At 49.3% G+C, this 18298-nt stretch overlaps 2 protein-coding genes across 3 annotated transcripts in view; both read right to left on the bottom strand.

Annotated features, from left to right (window-relative positions):
* Positions 1 to 6040, bottom strand: part of LOC144138533 (uncharacterized) — an 80733-nt gene extending 74693 nt beyond the window's left edge. Inside the window, exons 1-3 of one of the 2 annotated variants that reach the window (XM_077670869.1) lie at positions 5451 to 6040; positions 470 to 549; positions 191 to 224 (exon numbers count right to left, since the gene is read on the bottom strand). In XM_077670869.1, the coding sequence (XP_077526995.1) occupies positions 191 to 224; positions 470 to 549; positions 5451 to 5565 (229 nt within the window). In that variant the 5' untranslated portion in view covers positions 5566 to 6040. The remainder of the gene's footprint in view (positions 1 to 190; positions 225 to 469; positions 550 to 5450) is intronic. The other variant, XM_077670878.1, reaches the window with a different exon arrangement.
* A 2979-nt stretch (positions 6041 to 9019) lies between these two features.
* LOC144166917 (uncharacterized) lies at positions 9020 to 16372 on the bottom strand. Its single transcript, XM_077696370.1, has 3 exons — positions 15930 to 16372; positions 10388 to 10569; positions 9020 to 9547 (listed from the first exon to the last, which is right to left on the bottom strand). Exons 1-3 carry the CDS (start codon positions 16145 to 16147, stop codon positions 9183 to 9185), a joined length of 765 nt encoding a protein of 254 aa, XP_077552496.1. The 5' UTR covers positions 16148 to 16372; the 3' UTR covers positions 9020 to 9182.
* Positions 16373 to 18298: the final 1926 nt, after the last annotated feature.

The raw sequence follows: 18298 nt of genomic DNA on the forward strand, positions 1-18298 counted from the left end.
AGGTGCCTAACGTGTCCTTAGGAAATTTAGGAAATTTTTCAACTTGCTCAAAATACAGGAGTGGGTGCTTGACATGTTCTCAGGCGATTTCTTCAAACAGCTTCAGATGTACCAGGTCAGCTTTAATTGCGGCACGGGCACACACTTGGTATTTTACGGCAGTGCTGGCAAAAGTCTCCGAGATACTCACCATTTGCAGCGGAGCTGCTGTTTGGTTGCTGCTTCTGGAAAGACAAGCATCGACCATGAGTGGGGAAAAAATATATATATATACATTGAATGTGACTACAACTGTCATGGCATACGAGAGTGGTGTTTCAGGTCAAAGAACAGTTCCATAGTACTAATTACACAGCCAGCGTTCGCACGATGCGCTTCCAGCATTGCAGTTAGCTGGCCATTTTTCGTGAGCTTCGAACTCGGACACGAGCGGGTGAAGAGCTTTCAGTTTATCCTGTGCACCACTGACCTTTGGTTTTTGCTCCCGATCACTATCCGATGCCTCACTGCATGTGCTTGGGCCGGGAGTGCTGACGCCACAGTCAGATGCTGTCACCAGAGAGAGAGAGAGAGAGAAAGAGAAGTGTTGTTTCTCTTGTGTCGGTGCAAAGCATATTGGCAAACTGAAAAAACACTGCGCAGTGCTACCAAGGTACCAGAGAACCTGCTGAGCAGTGCAGGCTGCTAAATGCGATGACTTTCCGCCCTAGACACACAACACTGCAACATGAATCAACGTAATCCAAGGATAGACCATTTTATTCATAGTTCTTTAAACCAATGGGACTGACTTTGAAACACACCAGATGATGATGCGATTTTGCACGCACAGCAGCTAAACCAGTTAACAGCAGTAACAATACTATCAATAATAAGGCAGCATTATCTTCACACACAACAATATCAATGAATTTCAAAGACACGGCCAATGGCCCTTGCGCGAGTGGAGAATTTTGAGATGAGTCGAGGCTTCCCCAGAAGAAGGCAACGGAACAAATAACCTAACAAGTGTAACGTAAAGTATGTTGGTTCTCTTTGTGCTGACTGTCCTCTCAGTTACTTTTAGTTTAAATCTAAAGCTCAGTTTTTCAAATCAAAAACAGCAATTTTAACTACTCATGTTCTTTCTGTACATTCCTAATGAATTAGTAAAAATAATAATGCTGAATCATGAGGGGAGGGGGTTGATGACAATGTGTGACTTATAATTAAATTTGCTTGTCACCGAATGCCCCCAAATAGTAGCTCTATCCATGCCTTCTGAGCATTTGACTTTTTGCACAACTTTGGAGTCATGCAGAAAAGCCAACTTGACACTGCACCCTGCATGGAGAAACCAGCAGTGTACATGCTGTGCGGCAATGCCAACTTTCCACGCCACCACTACTGGGTGGGTGGGGGGGTACAAAAAGGTGAAAATTAAAAGTGGGGTCTAAATATTGAGTGAGAAGACATTATGAACCCCTCAGATGCCTTTATGAATCTTTATTTAAGAATTATTGAATTACAGTATTAAATTGCTTTGAATTAAGTGCTGAGTAGATGCTGCGAAATACATTTTTGGGGAGAAACCTGAAGGGCCGCTTACAAGGTGTGTGACAATGTGAAACTGTTCACTCTGTTCTGGCACCACCATTACTTTCACCCTATTGTGCAACAATCATTTCGACACAACCTGTTCAGTGTGAATGATGAAACCTGCCTCCGCATTTCTGCAAATTGCAAGATGCTTCTCACAAAAGCAGTCGCTTTGCTTTGCTGAATTCCCAAGGTCAAAATGCAACCCTGGCCACATCAAAATAACAATCGTGTCAATTTTAATGCTAAACCCCAACAACAATTATGTGAAGCCATAAGGAAAACAACTGACAGAGTAGCGACTCACTTTCTTCCACTGCCCCTATAATGTCAGAGGGGCTAGACTGCGCGGCTGGCAGCCACTGACAAAGCTACTGCCAAGAACATGATCGCTGCAATTGCAGTGGTGCCTCTGATTCCATTCACTTGAATGCTAGCACAGAGTTAACGCACCGATTACTCTGTTCTTGAACCTTAGATATGAAATGACTGCTGATGTGGAGAGGGAATATAGAAGTATATCAGTATTTGTGAGCTTTTTTTTTTTTGATCAAAGCAATGTTTTCGGGGCTAGAATGAAGTTGGGTGAGAAGTCTGGTTTATTCAAATAAGAGAGAGATTTATGCTGTATAGTATTCATGCCTCCCTGAACTAAATGGTCACATCTTGGCAAGCACTCTATGCTGCTATGCACGACATACTGCTTAGCCCCGCTTATACTTCCTCACTATCACGTTTTCCTTGCTATTGCGTCATGGTAGCGCGGTCCCACTAAAATGCCCATGGACAACATTGCACTATAATCCCACTTAATATTTCATCATACCACGACATTCCCGCTTTATACGCTGCAATTGTAGGCAGAAAAAATGAAAAAATATAGCGAAAGTCAAACGTGTGTCGAAAAAAAAAAAAAAACGCTCAACTGTGTAGTCCCCAACGAGTGCTCACCAAAATCCCAGAAATGAAAGGGCACCGCACAACACCCGTAAGCATCATCATCATTGTCACCGTTACAGATGCCGTTACTGTATTCACACAGGAACGCACACTAGTCATCCCGTACACATTGTTGGGCGTGTTTTCTGCTCGAGTGTTTACTGTGTTTTAGGCTTCAGCTCCGCCATGGCCATTCATGGCATCAAGAAAATGGAAAGCCCTCTCATTTAGTGACAAAGTTGACGTTCTGCAGGTAATCAGCAAGGAAACGACACGGGGAAAATACACATATGTACCGAAAGAGGTTGCACTGTCCCTGTCGACTTTGAACTCAATTGTAGAACCCAGTCGAACTGGACGTTGTACGAAGAGCCACTTGGCGATGAGGACAGCCACAAGGCAAACTAATAATATTTGGAGAAGGGCGGTGTCATTCCACAGGCTCGAAAGAAGCACCAAACTTATGTCAGAGATGTTTTTAAACCTTGAAAATGCCAAGTAAATTTATTTTGCGTTTGAACCAGGGCTTGTGTCTATTTCATAATGTTTAATAGCCTGTTTTTGCGGTATAACAGCATGTTCATGTTATACGATTATATAATATAATATAATTATTATAATATAAATTACTATATAAATTATTATAATATAAATATATAATATAATTATTATATTATGCGTACTATGCAGTGGACACTGCTGCTATTGTCGTGTGCAAGTGATCATGACTGGGCATTTTTTTCTTTTCTTTTTTTTCAAGGTCGAAAAAACTCGTCCAGAACTAAACCATGAATGAAAACATGCCAGGTGTATGGTTTAGAGGGCACTTTACAACTTTCTCGTTGGACATTTTGCTCCGGAGCAAATGGGTATAAAGGTGAAAAAAATTGTAACTAATCAATTAGGAAATGAACAAAAAGTAGCCTGACTTCACACAACTGCCAATGACATTGATTTAGTTCAGCATTCCTGCAGTGTACAGTTATAATATTGCATTCTGGCTCATCTTGGGTGGCAGACCCTGTGTATATATGTGCTCTTATGTACTTTAGTCATCGTGTGTAAAGCAAAACAACAATGCCATATCGGCGCTGTAGGTATATGTAATAAATAAATAAATAAAAAAACAGGCTAAACCCTCAACAAATCCCTGGACACTCATTCAAGCTTATTTGCAGGACCAACAAGTGCACTTGTTTCTAATGAACAAAGTCTGCATTCTTTTTCCGGTGGGTATACCTAATTTGGCACAGGAAAGAGCTTACTAAATGCCGTAGTTGTTCTAACAAGCATAGATGTCTATGGGCTGTACTTGTGTTTTTTTGCAATTTAGATGGGCATGAACGAGATTCAGCCCTTAGTAGGATAAATGCAGCTAAGACAATAGGCGGGGCATTGTGTAACCAGCATTGAGGAAACCCCCTTTTAGCGTTGCACTACCGCAGGCAGGCAACACGGGCAAATGTATTTACATTTACTCCCACCTCTAAAATATCAGGCATGCCCCTAAGCTCACAGACCAAAAACTTAGAAAAATGTGCAGAGGGCAATTTTCTTCCCTCCACAGAACGGCGTGGTAGTGTGCATGCCACCTCAGCAACAAGTGATTGCAGCAATACAAGTGAGTCTACTTGGCAGTCAAATTAAGAGAAAGTGAAAAAGAGAAGGCAATATGGCGACCTTCTCTCGGCCGGCCAATAGGATTTCTTAACAGCTCTCGGCTACACTGTTTTCTGTGCACTCAAGCCCGAAGTTCTGAAGTGTGGCGGCCCGTTACACGAGTACATACACTGTTTTTACAATGAACTCAACTTGGCAGATGGTTCATTGAAACAGATGGAGTATTTAACAATCGCAGCAGCACAAGAAAAAAGCTGGACAATGCCAACTGCTGCCTGTTACACCTCCATGCAACCTCCGAATTCGCACCAATGCCAAGATGCCCCACAAAGAGAGAGAGAGAGAAAAAGAAGGAAAATGAGGGTCCCTAAGGGTAACTGGCTTCATCATCCATCAACCAGTTTGTCACCCACTGCAACGCTTTTCAGACAGTGGATGTTCCTGCCACCACTTTGCCTGGCATGTGCTTTTATGAAAGCTAATGGCACTTTTCACGACTTATAAATTGGGTGTATTTATTATTTTTCTTGTCGTGTTTTTAATTGCAATGCATAAATTCATGCAAGTGAGACACAAGTTTAAGCCTCGTCCCATTGTGCCGCAGACGCTTGTCACTTCAGCGTCGATTTCTGTGTATGCAACCAGACGGCAGCTAAGGTCCCAAGAATAAATTTTGCTTTCTTTAATGGTTTATTCCTGTCTAATACTACAGCTCTTGCTGGCTGGAAGAGTTGGGCATGCATTCATAACCTCACTTACTTCAATTAGGCACCGCAAGGAACTGCTGCCAGGTGAAACCAGTTTCGTGTTTTGCCAACTCGTTTCAACAAGCACTCAATCAAACTACCCACAAGTAGTTGGGTAGCAGGGATGAAGCAGCTGGCTTTGAAACCCTGTATTTTACCCTGACTCGCAGTTTAGAAGTTCTAAACTTCGTCGTAAGAATAAATTGATGCATCAAGCAGGCTGACACTCTATCCTGCAAGGCTGCTTAGGCGAGAGCCAGCTCGTTCATGATGAAACTGCACCGGGAACAAGACGGGTGCCGAAGTGTTCCAACCCGGTCCCGTTTTGTTCGAGCAGCAGTGTTAGGTGTAAGCGCACATCAAACATTGCTCAAATCACTGACGACTGAATAATAAAAAAGAAACGTGACCCGTGCGACTTTGCGCAAGCGAAGGGCTTTCGCGTCAATTTGGGTGAAGAAACTTGACCTGACGCATTCGTACAGATCCCCGGGTAGCTGAAAGCAGCCCCGCGGACTGCGCACGATATGGGCACACACACACACACACTGGCGGCGAGCGCAATACCTCTCCGGCTGTGGGTCGGCGTGGGCGTTGGCAGGCGGGGCGGCGGTGGAGGGATGCCGATATTCAGCTCCGTCTGGTTCTCCTCCTCTATTTTCTTCTTCAGCTTGGTGAACATTGTCCCAGTGCCACCGCACTCTGTCGCGGAAATGCGCACGCAGGAAACTCGCGGTGGGTGAGCGTGACGCGGCCGTGGGCACTCGAAACCAATACTGACGCAGGCGCTCCGGCTAGCGCCTTAAACGACGTAGCCATGATTCTACGGTCATCTTTGCAGCAAAGGTCTAAGCCACAAATTCCCCCCCAGCAACCTGTCTGGACGCTCCGCAACGTCTCCGGGCCTTCAGTGGCCCGTCGCGGGTGCAGTGCAGCTGTGGACGCTGCAACGCTGGGGATCGCAAACAGACGCTGCCGCCGTAATACGAAATGCTTGCAGATAAGCCATGGTGGTAATCATCCGGCTCTTCAGTGAGTGAGTCACAAGGACACGAGTGACACTGATCTCGGCATGGGTTCAGCTGGTTGATGATCGGGGTCTAGTAGGCGCTGCCAGCATCATCGTCGGCGATTTGTTCTGTTTACCGCGAACCGGAAGCGCGTCGGAATCAGGTGACGCACACAGGAAGTTAGATACATGCCTTTTGTAAGGACGCACTGGTGGAGTTTTTTTCGCACCGGGGCAGCTCTAGGGCGTTTGTTACGGGCAACCTAGGTGCAACACTCACTGCATTTTGATGGCATTTTTTAATCAAAAACAAAATATATAAACAAGTTGTGCATTAAAAAACGTGGTAAATACTCTGCTGAACGTTTCTATTAGTACGGAAGCAAACGAAGCCAGAAATGGGCGCCAGGCGCTGCGGTAGAGCGATGATATTGACCCGTCCGCATGGATGATGGAGGAGTGGAGAAGTCGCAACGTAACGCGTTGCGTTCCATAAGAATGAATGGGATTGCACGGGGGAATTTTTCTTTCCTCCATGTACGGGGGTATATAATAACGGCGGGACAGCGATCAGCATCATTTACATCCGCTGGAGTAGTGCAGCTCGTGGACAAAGCAGCACACGAACTTGGCATGATCGGCACACCATACTCGGGAGCTTGTACCAGTTCATTAATTTCCTTACCCTCCCATCTCAGAAGACGCAGGCGCAGACGAGAGGGAGAGAGAGAGAGTAAATGTTTATTCGAGCAAACGTCGAACTGAGCCGTCACTGGGTTGGGTGGTGGCCTCAGTCCAGGTGAATCTTGGCTTCGACCCGGTCCCGTTAGACCAGGGGGATTTGGTCAGCGTCGAGAGCTGGTCAGCAGGCCCTCCCACTGCTCGGACAGGGGCTCCGGAGGAGTAGGTGGGGAGGAGGAGGAGGGGGAGGGGGGCTCCAACTTTTCAAAACGAAGGGGCTCAGCCCTCCTAGTCTTGGCACGATTAGACAAATCATATGGCTATAGAGTGGTTGCAAAACGTTTAATGAGCCAAAGGGAAGGGGTATAAGGGCGTGGTTAGCCTCCTAAGTCCAGGAGGCCTCTTGTCCGGGCTGCCTCCAGTGCGCGCCGCTCCAGGGCGACCTGGCGCTCCGGTGCGGAGCTGGTCAGCTCGGACTCCCACTGCTCAAGGGAAGGAAAGGGGTGGGGATGTGGGTGTTGGGGGCAGGAGAAGACGAGGTGGTAGGTGTTGAGAGGGATGTGTCAATGTGGGCAGTCGGGTGGAAAGAGAGAAGGGGAAATGTGGGATAGAATGATGTGGTTAAAGTAGGTTTCGGACGTAGTCGGTGGAGGATGTAGGCCTGTTGGGCGGTGAGGGAAGGGTGGGGGGTGGGTATCGCCGTTGGGAGTTAGTGTGGTGGGAGAGGATGGAGTTGTACGTGGGGTCGAGAGGTCTTATTTGTAACTTTCCCAGTTCGCCTTTTGTGACTTTACTGACACAATTGCTACCGCTAGAGTTTTGTAAGGCCGAGTAAAAATGATTCCCTTCTTGTTCACGCGTGAAAGCGTACAGGGAAGTTTGAAGTGGGTATAAAGAGCAATTACTTAAACTAAATGGTGTTTGGTTCTAAATTCAGTTCTAAAACCACAAAATCATCATCATCATCATCAATAGACTTGAGCCCCCTTCCACCTCCCTGAAAGCACTTTCGAAGCCTCTGTGCTCGGGGGAAGGAACAAATAAGACACATATGAGAAGGCGGAGGACGAGGATGCGGAGGAATAAAGAAGCTTAAGGAAGGGCCTTGGGATAATAAACCGGCAATGCGATGTTCAGTTGTGACAGTGCAGACCTATACGTGACGCCCTGGCAAAAAATTCTAAAGCGAAGCTTTCTTTGGCTCTTATTTATGGGCTTCCAGGGGGCGGGGGAGGGGGGAGGGCATGGAGGGGCTGCTGCTGACATTCTTGCCCGGAGCGCTGCTCGGTCTTACCTTACCTCAGATAACGCTAGTTTCCCCGTACCGTGCCCGAGGCCATGGGAGAGAGAGAGAGAGAGAGAGAGAGAGAGAGAGAGAGAGAGAGAGAGAGAGAGAGAGAGAGAGAGAGAGAGAGAGAGAGAGAGAGAGAGAGAGAGAGAGCTTCATTTTTTGTCTATTATCGCAGTGGTTGGGGTGGCATCCGTCAGCCGCCTCTGTCCAGGCAGCTAACCTGTCCAGGCAGCTCTGTCCGGGCAGTAGTACTTCGGATGAAGCTAGGCCACCAGGTCGCGTTGATCTTGGTGAATTGCAGGCGGTAGCCAGCCACTCCTTAGTGTGATGTGTTCTGAGTGCTGAAGTGAGTATGGCGTTGCAGTGGCTGCGTGGAAGCGACTGGTTACGCTGGCTACACCCGGGGAATCCCGCCCGTTCATGTGTGTATCACGTTCTCCGCACTTGGAGCGGGTGGCCTCATCGCCAGGGAAATCGAGGCGTTGAACGACGTTTCTCTGGTATTTCTCGACCAGTCGCCACTGCTCATCGTTCTCAATAACACTAAAAAATGCCACACTATCAACCCAGGTGTTCCACGATGAAAGTTTTGCGTCACGTCGATTGCCACCAACGCGTGGGACCCACCAATTTTTCCCCTCTTTGTATTTCCGAAGGGGTAGGGAAATTTTCTGCTCTGTTATTTGTGGTCAAATGAGATCTCGCTGGGTGCGAAGCTGCGCGTTTCACGCGGCGCGCCTATCCTCTATGGTATTCGCCCCTCCCGCTTTACACAGCTGCGTTCGCCAGTTATACCGACCGACTGCCCATTTCTGAGGCCAGAGGTATACTGCTGGGCAAGGAGTACTGGGTTGCGAGCGTCCTTGAAGCAAATTTGGAGCTAGGCCACATGAACACGCGAAATATGGCAAGTAAATACACAGTGTGTCTCAATTGAGCAAGACGACGCCGTACGAATTGATGATTCTACCTGCATGCTTTAGGATTTAGAACGCGCTTTCTCCTCCCTACGAGATTTACGCTTCCACATTTTTGTTTCAAAAACCGGAATTTCTTGGTCCTTTCCCAGGGGTCGAACGCGATTGCACGCTATGTTATATAAATGAATAAATAAATACACATCCGCCACTTGACATTTATTTCACAAATGCCGAGTACAAATTTATCCCCAGGAGGCAAGCTGCGTCCGGGGCAACGGCTGAAGCGCAGTGGCGTAGCACAATTAAATTAAAGGAATGGCACAGCACCACCCGCCCCCGAAGGAAGTCCGGCGCGGCGGCGCTGCACGCCACCCGCTGGACACCCTGTCCCAAGTGCTCTATTCCCCGTGCGGAAAACACTCGGCAAGGATGTACGCCGCGTTGAACTCGTCGGAAGCCGTAATGTGCTGGAGCTGCAGGGGAGCACCAACCAGCCTTTCAACGTCGACATCGAAAGTGTCCGTCGGCGGGGGAATGTGCTGACGGTCACCCCCGGGGGTCTGGAGCCGGGGAAGCAGGGCGAGAGGGCCCAGGTGGTGGAGAAGCCACTGGGTCAGGTGCAGGCTGCCGCCGGGGGTGTGGATGCGAGTCTCGCGCAACTCTGTGGCAAAGACGTGGCCCAATGCAGGCTGCGGTGCAAGCATTGGACGTTCCCCTCCCGCACGGACCATCCACATGGCTGGCTCTGGTGGGTCGCCCTCAGCTGCAACAGAAGAAAAGAAAACGTGTTCGTAACCTCAACAGTGATTCATTATTGAGTGATGATTGAAAAGCTAGCGGGGTGCTTGGAGCAGCGATATCTGTTAGTTTAAGCTGATCTCGACGCATTGGGTCATTGCGGAATCGTGACTTATGGTTGGCCCGTGCTACTGCACTTTGCTAATGAAACACTCAGCAATCCCTCCGAAGGGACCCCGAAAAGCTTTGTGAAGGTGGCAATCAAATGCATTCAGGTGGTAGAACACATAACGGGGGATTTTTGAGCCAAGTGTGAGCCCCATACGTTGTACAGATAATTTGTAAACAATTTTTGAAGATCGCTTTTCTCAGCCGACGAGCGCGACGCCGCAGCGAGCCGACCGCGGCTGACGCAACGGCGACCGCGGGTGACGCAACGGCGATCGCTGCTGACGCAACGGCGAAGGCGCCCCCTGATTCGCCCAATCGCCGGCAAGGTCGGCCGCCGGTGGCGTCACTGCCATTGGCTTCCGGCTGCTCTTCCTCCTTCCTGCGCGATCCCGAGGCAAAGGCGGGTCCGCAGTGATTGACGCGAGCCTAGGCGCAGGAATGTAGCTAGCTGCTTTGAAGGAGGCAGAGAGGGAGGAGGAGTCGATCGGCAAGTGGGGAGAGGTGCCTTTAATTGCTTCTGGCGCAGCTAATACTGAATGTAGATCAATAATTCCAACGGCATTGCATCGCTACATTGGTGCTACGTGACAATGCAGGCCTTTTGTAACTTTTACAGAAGGCTTTTCTGGGTCCCTTTAATGACCTCACTGCCAGTAAGTTTGGCCACGCATCCGCCACTCTTCACAGCCCTTACCGATGATTGTCCCGAAGGAGGACAAATCGTACAGGGTGTACGACGCTGCGGCCTGCACCATCCAGGTTTTGCTGACATCCACCAAGAAGGTCAAACAGTGCACCACGCCGGCACTCGAGCTGACGGGCAGGACCATGAGAAAACGAGAGCTGACAGGACACATCGGTCCAAACGGCTGCATCCTGGAAGTCGGATTAAGGACGGGGTGAGGGATTTTGCAGAGGCCGAACGGTGAAGGATACGAAACATGAGCTGATAAAGCCCTCGATGGGGCTGGTCCGTTCTCGCAATGGGAATAAGCCAGGCATGATTGTTAAAAGCGGATATTATGCAGCCAATAGTTCTGCTAAAACTGCGGTTTGCAGCTCTGTAGCACACAAGTATAGTGCCTCGGGGTTCTGTGCTCGAGACCTTGTTATCGACTAATTACTATACACGCCGTATGTTTTGAACAGGGATGCTTGTTCGCGTGTGCGCCGCGTGGACGCCCTCACGACCATGTATGTCTATGCATATTGGGAGCACTGCATTTTACAAACAAGAGCAAGGCCCTCCGATTTCAAGTTCGGCTGTAAGCGTAGCTTTATATGGCTAGACGAAATAAAAATCCACCGGTCCCATGTAGGCAGAAAACTGCCCCGGCGCAACCCCATGCGTATGAACGGAAAAACCAGCTACTGGAGAGGACTTAGAAGCTAGGGGAGCGAGATTGGCTGGGTTCATAGATGGCGTATATAGCTGTAACCTAGCATCCGCCGACACTGGAACGGCACATCGAGGGAGCGAAGAAGGCCTGCAGCAGAGAGAGCGCGCAGCGCGCTCTGCTGCATTCAAGCCTTAACTGACTAAAAAGGCTTAAAGGAGCACTGACACCAATTTTCGGCGTTAATATTATTGCACAGTTCGCTTCCTTCACTCAGCAGAATACGCTGGCTGAAATATGAGCGGCCTGCGACGCGAAGAACATAGTTTAATTGGATCTCATTTATCGCGCCGACGGAGCAGCGCGCGGAGCGGCACTCAGCAAATGGACATCAGCGTGACATCATCCAGGGAGAGCCAAAAGAAGTGACGAGGCAGCGCTCGTCAAAAGCTCGTGACGTCACTTCATGCGCGCGGCCCCACGAGCGGCGAGCGGGCGCAACAGCCTCTCAAACGGGCGCCGGTGACGTCCGCACAAAGCGGTGAGGTCAGGCAGGGAGTCTGTCATATGCGCCGTTCGGGATGAAAGCGCGGGAATTTGAAACAAACGATTTTCAGGCCGTTCAATGTAATTAACTATCGCACGCTGAAGTATTTGAACTGCTGTTTCAAGTTCGCCAGGCCATTAAGCATCGATAAAAGCAATAAAGGTGTAGCATAAAATTTTCGTGTCAGTGCTCCTTTAACAGGGGGTATCACCGCCAAGCGAAACTGCTTGTCTATAGAAGATTGAAATTTCGCGAGTACACATGGCTAAATTTCTAAAAAAATTACACCTCTGAGAGAGTGAAAAAGTAAGATATTTTTCAGTAATTATTATATTTCAGGTTTGCTGAGACATCGAAGTAGTTTTTGCTTATTGATGTCTAAAAGCTCTTACGGGGTTTCCCCCCAACCCACCCAAATGGGGCGAGTTAGGATTTGCGGTAAAATTCGTGCTTTTACGGATTTCTCAGCATATGTTCGGCTATTTGATGTATAAAATTGATTTTTGCCAACAGTCTTTGCCCATAACGAATTCCTTAAAATCATTTCAGGCTTTTGCCCCAACAAAGCTGCATAAGGGCGAAGCGGGTTTTGTTTTAATAATTTGCAACCCTATATAAATGAACACGGGTAAGAGAGATATCAACGCCGATCCCAAAGCGCCGAACCAAGAGCTTCCGAGTTTCTGAAATACATTACTACTATAATAAGGTTCCATTTTGGACAATTATTGTATAGGAAATGAAAACTATCAGTCAGCTAAAGAGCTACAGAGCATTCGCCAGAAAGTTGGCTTTGCCGCAAAGCGTATTCTGTCTACTTGCTTCTACGGACATAGTACACGATTGAGCCAAAAGGGGTGGGATATCGGTATGCAGTTTCGCTGCATAATGCTAAATATGTTTCTTGCGGAAATTATGTCGCAGGCCCGCTCATAAAACGCTTAAAGGGGTACTGGCACCAATTTTGATTGATTGTGGGGTTTAACGCGCCGACGCAACGCAGGCGATGAGGCGCGCCGTAGTGGAGGGCTCCGGATTAATTTTGACCACCATCTTTATCGTGCGCCGAAATCTCGTACACACGGGCGTTTTTGCTTTTCGCCTCCATCAGAAAAGCGGCCGCCGCGGCCGGGAATCGAACCCGCGACCTCGTGCTCAGCAGCGCAACGCCCTGGCACCAATTTTGTGTGTGAATATTGTTACACAGTTCACTTCCTTTCCTCAACGGAATACCCTGGCTGAAATATGAACGGCCAGCGACACGTGGAGCCTACTTTAATTTGATCTCGTTTATCGCGCCGACGGAACAGCACGCGGAGCGGCGCGCAGCAAATGGACATCAGCGTGACGGGAAGAGAAGGTGACGTAGCCATCATCATACACGTACTACATACATATACAGGGTGTTGCGACGATAATTGGAACACTTTAAAATTTTTTCCTGAGCGAACCGCAGCTCTGTTCGCACTCAAATTTGCCACGAAGGCCGCATTTTGTGGTCTATTTTGTTTGATACCGGAAACAACGATGGTACTTACCTGTGTATTCTGAAAATAAATAAATACGATTTTCACCTATGGGAAAATGGCGGCTGATTTGGACGTGCGAGCCAGCGCAAGTTTATGTTGGAACGACGGAACCACCTGCAGAGTGAAACGCACGTTTGGGATTCACGTACGGAGCCGAATGGTGCAGCAGACGATCAGAAAATGCACCTAGAAATGACCTAGCAGAGGATCAGAAAACCCGGTTTTCGGGCTCGCATGTCCAAATCGCCGCCATTTTCCCATAGGCGAAAATCGTTTTTATTTATTTTCAGGATAAACAGGCAAATACTGCCGTTGTTCCCAGTGTCAAACAAAATGCGACCTCCGTGTGAAGTTTGAGCGCGAACAGAGTGGCGGTTCGCTCAGGAAAAAAATTTGAAGTGTTCCAATCCCCGTCGCAACACACTGTACATACATACATACATACATACATACATACATACATACATTGTTACGTTTGGCCGAACTTAAGTTTATTGCGGCTCACTTGCCGACAGAAGAGAAAAAAAGAACCCAGCGGCGGAGCTCGGGTTTGCTTTTAAGCCCCGCTCTCCCGCAGCCCACGGCTCTCGCGTGCCGTGGGCTGCGGCACGCGAGAACGCCGAACAGTTCTGGCCGGCGTCTACGTTATACACGTGCGCTCGACTACAGACGCTTTGTAACGACTGGTCGTCGCCCCCCCCCCCCCCCCTACACACACACACACACACACACACACACACACACACACACACACACACACACACACACACACACACACACACACACACACACACACACACACACACACACACACACACACACACACACACACACACACACACACACACACACACACAAACCCCCAGACGCACACACACACACAAACCCCCAGACGCACATACGCGCACACACACGCACACACACACGCGCACACACACGCACACACACACACGCGCGCGCGCGCACACGCGCACGCGAACACACACAGGCACACACAGGGACACACATGCACACACACACACGCGCACGCACACACACGCACACACACACACACACACGCGCGCGCGCGCGTACGCGCACACGCGCACACACGCACACACGCACACACACATGCACTCCAGCGCCACAGCTATCGGCCGGTTTGGCTTCTAACACGAGCGTTCCAGTGGAGACGCTTGGCCAGATTGGTTGTTTGACACTGAGTGAATGTACACCCAAGAGCAGAAGTTCACGGACCATATAAAGCAGCAATTTTGAGTTATTTCTCTGCCGCACGGCAGCCCGGAATCCTCTGTGCGGTAGTTTTCATTAGTTCAGTACTTATACGACATCTCGAATGCATTCGACAGTTTGTGGGGCTCCTATAGGAAGAGAAATAACCTAAAATTGCCATTTCCCTGGTTCGTAAACTTTTGATCGTGGCTGTATACGTTTGCGCTGCAGCGCAACATACATACATACATACATACATACATACATACATACATACATACATACATACATACATACATACATACATACATACATGCATGCTTCTAGTGCGCTTGTCCTCCTATGTAAAGCAACGGAAGGAATAAATGGAAGGTTGAAAATAAGCCGTCCACGCGTCTGCCCCACTACAATGATGCAGTAAGCTTTTATCCCCAATAAAATTTTAAGTGAAAAGGTAGAGGCATGCAATTCTAAAGAAATCCCAAATGGTAATGACATTGGTGATGGCACGGGCGTAGGGGGGATAGGGATCAGCATCGCCAGGGGAGGGGGGGAAGAGCCCCCTCCGGGAAACACCGGAGGGGGCGCGGGCCCCCGACCTTCCCCGTAGTCTCCGCCTATGGCCAGTACTACAGGCATAATCGCTCTCCAGAAAGGCACTCCTGCCAAAAAAAGTTCCACACGCGGGAAAGAAGCGGATAATATAGCCTATAATCGCAATATAAGTCGCCGTCAGAACATTTATTGAAAGCGATCATCAAACATCTGCAGCGATGGTAGGCCTAAACGCCTTCAGACAGCTCAGCTACAGTGCGGGAGGCGACCCAAATTAATCCACGGAGAACGCAGTTTTTTTTTTTTTTTTTGTGATGAAAAAGATGTATGGAGAACTCCTCGGAGAACTGTTGCAGCCAGCGCCACCTAAAGTTTAACAGCGAAGCAGTTGTGGCTGGCCGTATGGCCGTAATGTGTGAGGCATCGCGCACGTGAGCACGCGCCTTACGAGGGGTGCCTTACGAGAGGCTTGTGCGTGGCGCTCGCAAAGAGATACAAAGAAAACACTTCACGTGCGTCCGCGCCTCAAGGGATACAAAGAGATACAAAGAATACAAAGAGATACAAAGAAAACACTTCACGTGCGTCCGCGCACAGACACCCAGTTCGCGAGGCCGGTTGCCACCGGTTCTGAACGCGTGTGTTCCGCGGCTACTTTTTTTTCGCTTGATATCGTAAAAACCAACCCAACGAGCGTTCCTAACTAAATGAACGCGGGGGCTGCCGATTAATTACACACATTTTGCCTCATATGTACCTTCAGCTAATGGGAGATGTATGACAAGCGCCAGCGTTTCAGGAGTTTCTAACGGTTGTGACTACATAAACAGCTTGTTTATCGAAGCTTCTGTGTTACGCCGATACGCTGTGGGGCTCTGTTAGGGTTCGTCATGTCGCTACTTCGCCTGATTGCGGCAGTGGCTAGCGAACGAGCTACGGCGACAAGGCGGGACCATAAAGTGCTCTGCATTTAAAAATCTGGCGTCAGCCTTCCTTCAAGATCGCGGCACCAAAGGGACGTGTAGGCGGTGCCCTGTAGGCCAGCGTGGTACTTACTGCTCCCAGGACGCGGCAGGGCTGAGCCACGAGGGCGGACGTCGCCGAAGACGGTGTCCAGGCTGGCCGTGGCCGTACAGCGCAGTGCCGAGGAACAACGCAGTTGGGTGCTCCAGGAGGCTGGAGGCGGGCTCCATGCCCACGGGGGCGTCAGGAGGAAGATGCTCGGGCCCCTCAAAAGCCTCGTGGCCGGAGAATGACGGCATTCGATCCGCCATCTTGCACTCCCTCCTCGACTGCCCCCTCGGTGTCGAGATCCTTCGCTTGTAAGTGCTTCCACTCCGCGGCTGGCCACGATTGGCCTCCCTGATCAATCAGCCGATTGGGCCAGGAAGCACGCATGGAACGCGTCGCCTCCCCACTGGCTTCAGCAGATGCACGCGGGATGCACGTAACATTCTGCCCCCGCTGCTCGAGCTCTCGCGACATAGTCTGTCCCCCACTCACATCCTTCTTCCCTCTCTTTCTATCTTCCTATCCTCTGAAACCCCCCTTCCCTTCCTTGCACTGGGTTGTATGAGGGTGAACTCCCCGACTGAGTTCCACAATATCCCCAGTTCTTTTCTCTTCCTTGCTTTCTTAATAAATCACCACCACCACCTCCTCACTCTCGCTTGACTTTGGGGTGGAGAGGACGACATTGCTCGTGCCACTCTGGAGGATTCGCCGGCGAGTGGGCGCTGAACAAATAAAAAAAAAAGCTCGGGGGTTAAAAAACAATCAGAAAGAATGCTTGATGGGAAATGTGAGGGTAAAAATGAAAGTTTGCTTTCCTTTTTGCACGAGCACTCAGAGACACAAAATTTGCCTGTACTGAATTGAAGCAACTGGTTGCCCAAATTGAAGCGTGACGACAGCTGTCGCGCGATTCTGGGTAGCGAAGTTAAGTTATATATGCAGACACTCTCCATGGTTTCTTTGTCGAGGTGTACATGTCCGCCACTGCGCAGAACCCAGGTGGCGGGGAGTGCCTGTGGCGGCTGGCCAGCGCAACAGCTTGCGAGAAAATAGATGCCCCGGGCGCATGGCAATGTGCGGGCTTGCCGGCGTGCCGGGGCCAATAACGGTTGTGGGGTATATAGGGTTCTTACGGCGACCTACCCCCAATCCCGGGACTATACGCCTCGAGCTTTGCGATCGCTGCGCCGCCTGCCGCCGCTTCTCCGCGGCGTCGACGGGATTTGCGCTGCGTGACTGATAGGGGCTCGTGCAGTGTTTCGGTTCTATTTCGCTTCTTTTCGCCTTTCCGTGCCCTAAAAAAAACTTGTTATGGTGACGACTATAGGCAAAGAGTACGTTTAGGTCACTCAAAAAGCAGCTGCGTCTTCCTAGAGTACGCGATCGCCTGCAAGAGCTGCCCGGTGACGCGGTTCTGCGCGCTTCGTCGCCGCTCACCTGGGCGTCGGCGACGGCAGCAACATATCACCCATGTCACCTCCAAAACATCAGGCACAAATGAATTCTACTGACGCCTAATTTATACCTGATACAGGCACAATGAGAGGTTGGCTTCATTTTGCAGCGTGGACAACGAATGCAGCTTCGTTTCGCATATATACGCCGCAGAAAAATATGTTTCGGGGATGTGATTACCCAATCCCGGACAATAACTTATGCTTTTTATAAGAATATAAACTATGCGGAAATTTAAAGTATATTCCAAGCCTGTGCGTCGTTAAATATGTGCCCACACACGCGATATAGCAAGAACCAAGGAAATGAAACAACGAAAAAATAAATGCTGTGCCAATGCGGAATTTAGAAACATATTAGCTCGAACGGAAATGAAAAAAAAAAAAAACAGTGCAGCTTCTGGCATGCTAAAGACATTCGTCTAAACTTAAGCCAGGTAGGTTTCACTAGACCAACTGTACGCGAAATGCACTGCTATTTCGCGAGACATCGGTGAGGGGGGGGGGGGGGGGGAGGCGGACGTCGTGTACAAATGCGGAGCGGAATCAAGCAATGAACGTTTTAGTAATCCCACACATAACTCTCGCGATCACTTTCCTTTTGTTTTTCTACTTAAACGCTGATCGTACGGCGGACGCATTTTTGGAAGTATACAGGGTAGGCTGTACAACAAGCGATGAAAGGTGTCGTTGGAAGAGTGTGGTATGTGATAAGGCCCTCTGATTTCAGTTTCTGGTTTATTCTGCAGGCTCCCTGTGCCATATGACGATATTTTGAAGAAGCATTTAGTCGCGGACGCGGATTATATTGTAAGCCCGTCTCCGCGCTGCTCGCAGAGGGTATATGTAGCAGATGAAGGTCTGCGGGCGCTCACCTCACGACAAGACGATTCTGTCGTGTGCTGATCCCCGAGTATGATTATGCATTGTCCATCGTACTTTTGTTGAATATTCCCG

This window comes from Haemaphysalis longicornis, unplaced genomic scaffold (assembly GCF_048455015.1).
Source record: "Haemaphysalis longicornis isolate Haplotype H1 unplaced genomic scaffold, Haemaphysalis longicornis Haplotype H1 scaffold_1, whole genome shotgun sequence".
In the NCBI taxonomy this organism is placed as follows: Eukaryota; Metazoa; Arthropoda; class Arachnida; order Ixodida; family Ixodidae; genus Haemaphysalis; species Haemaphysalis longicornis.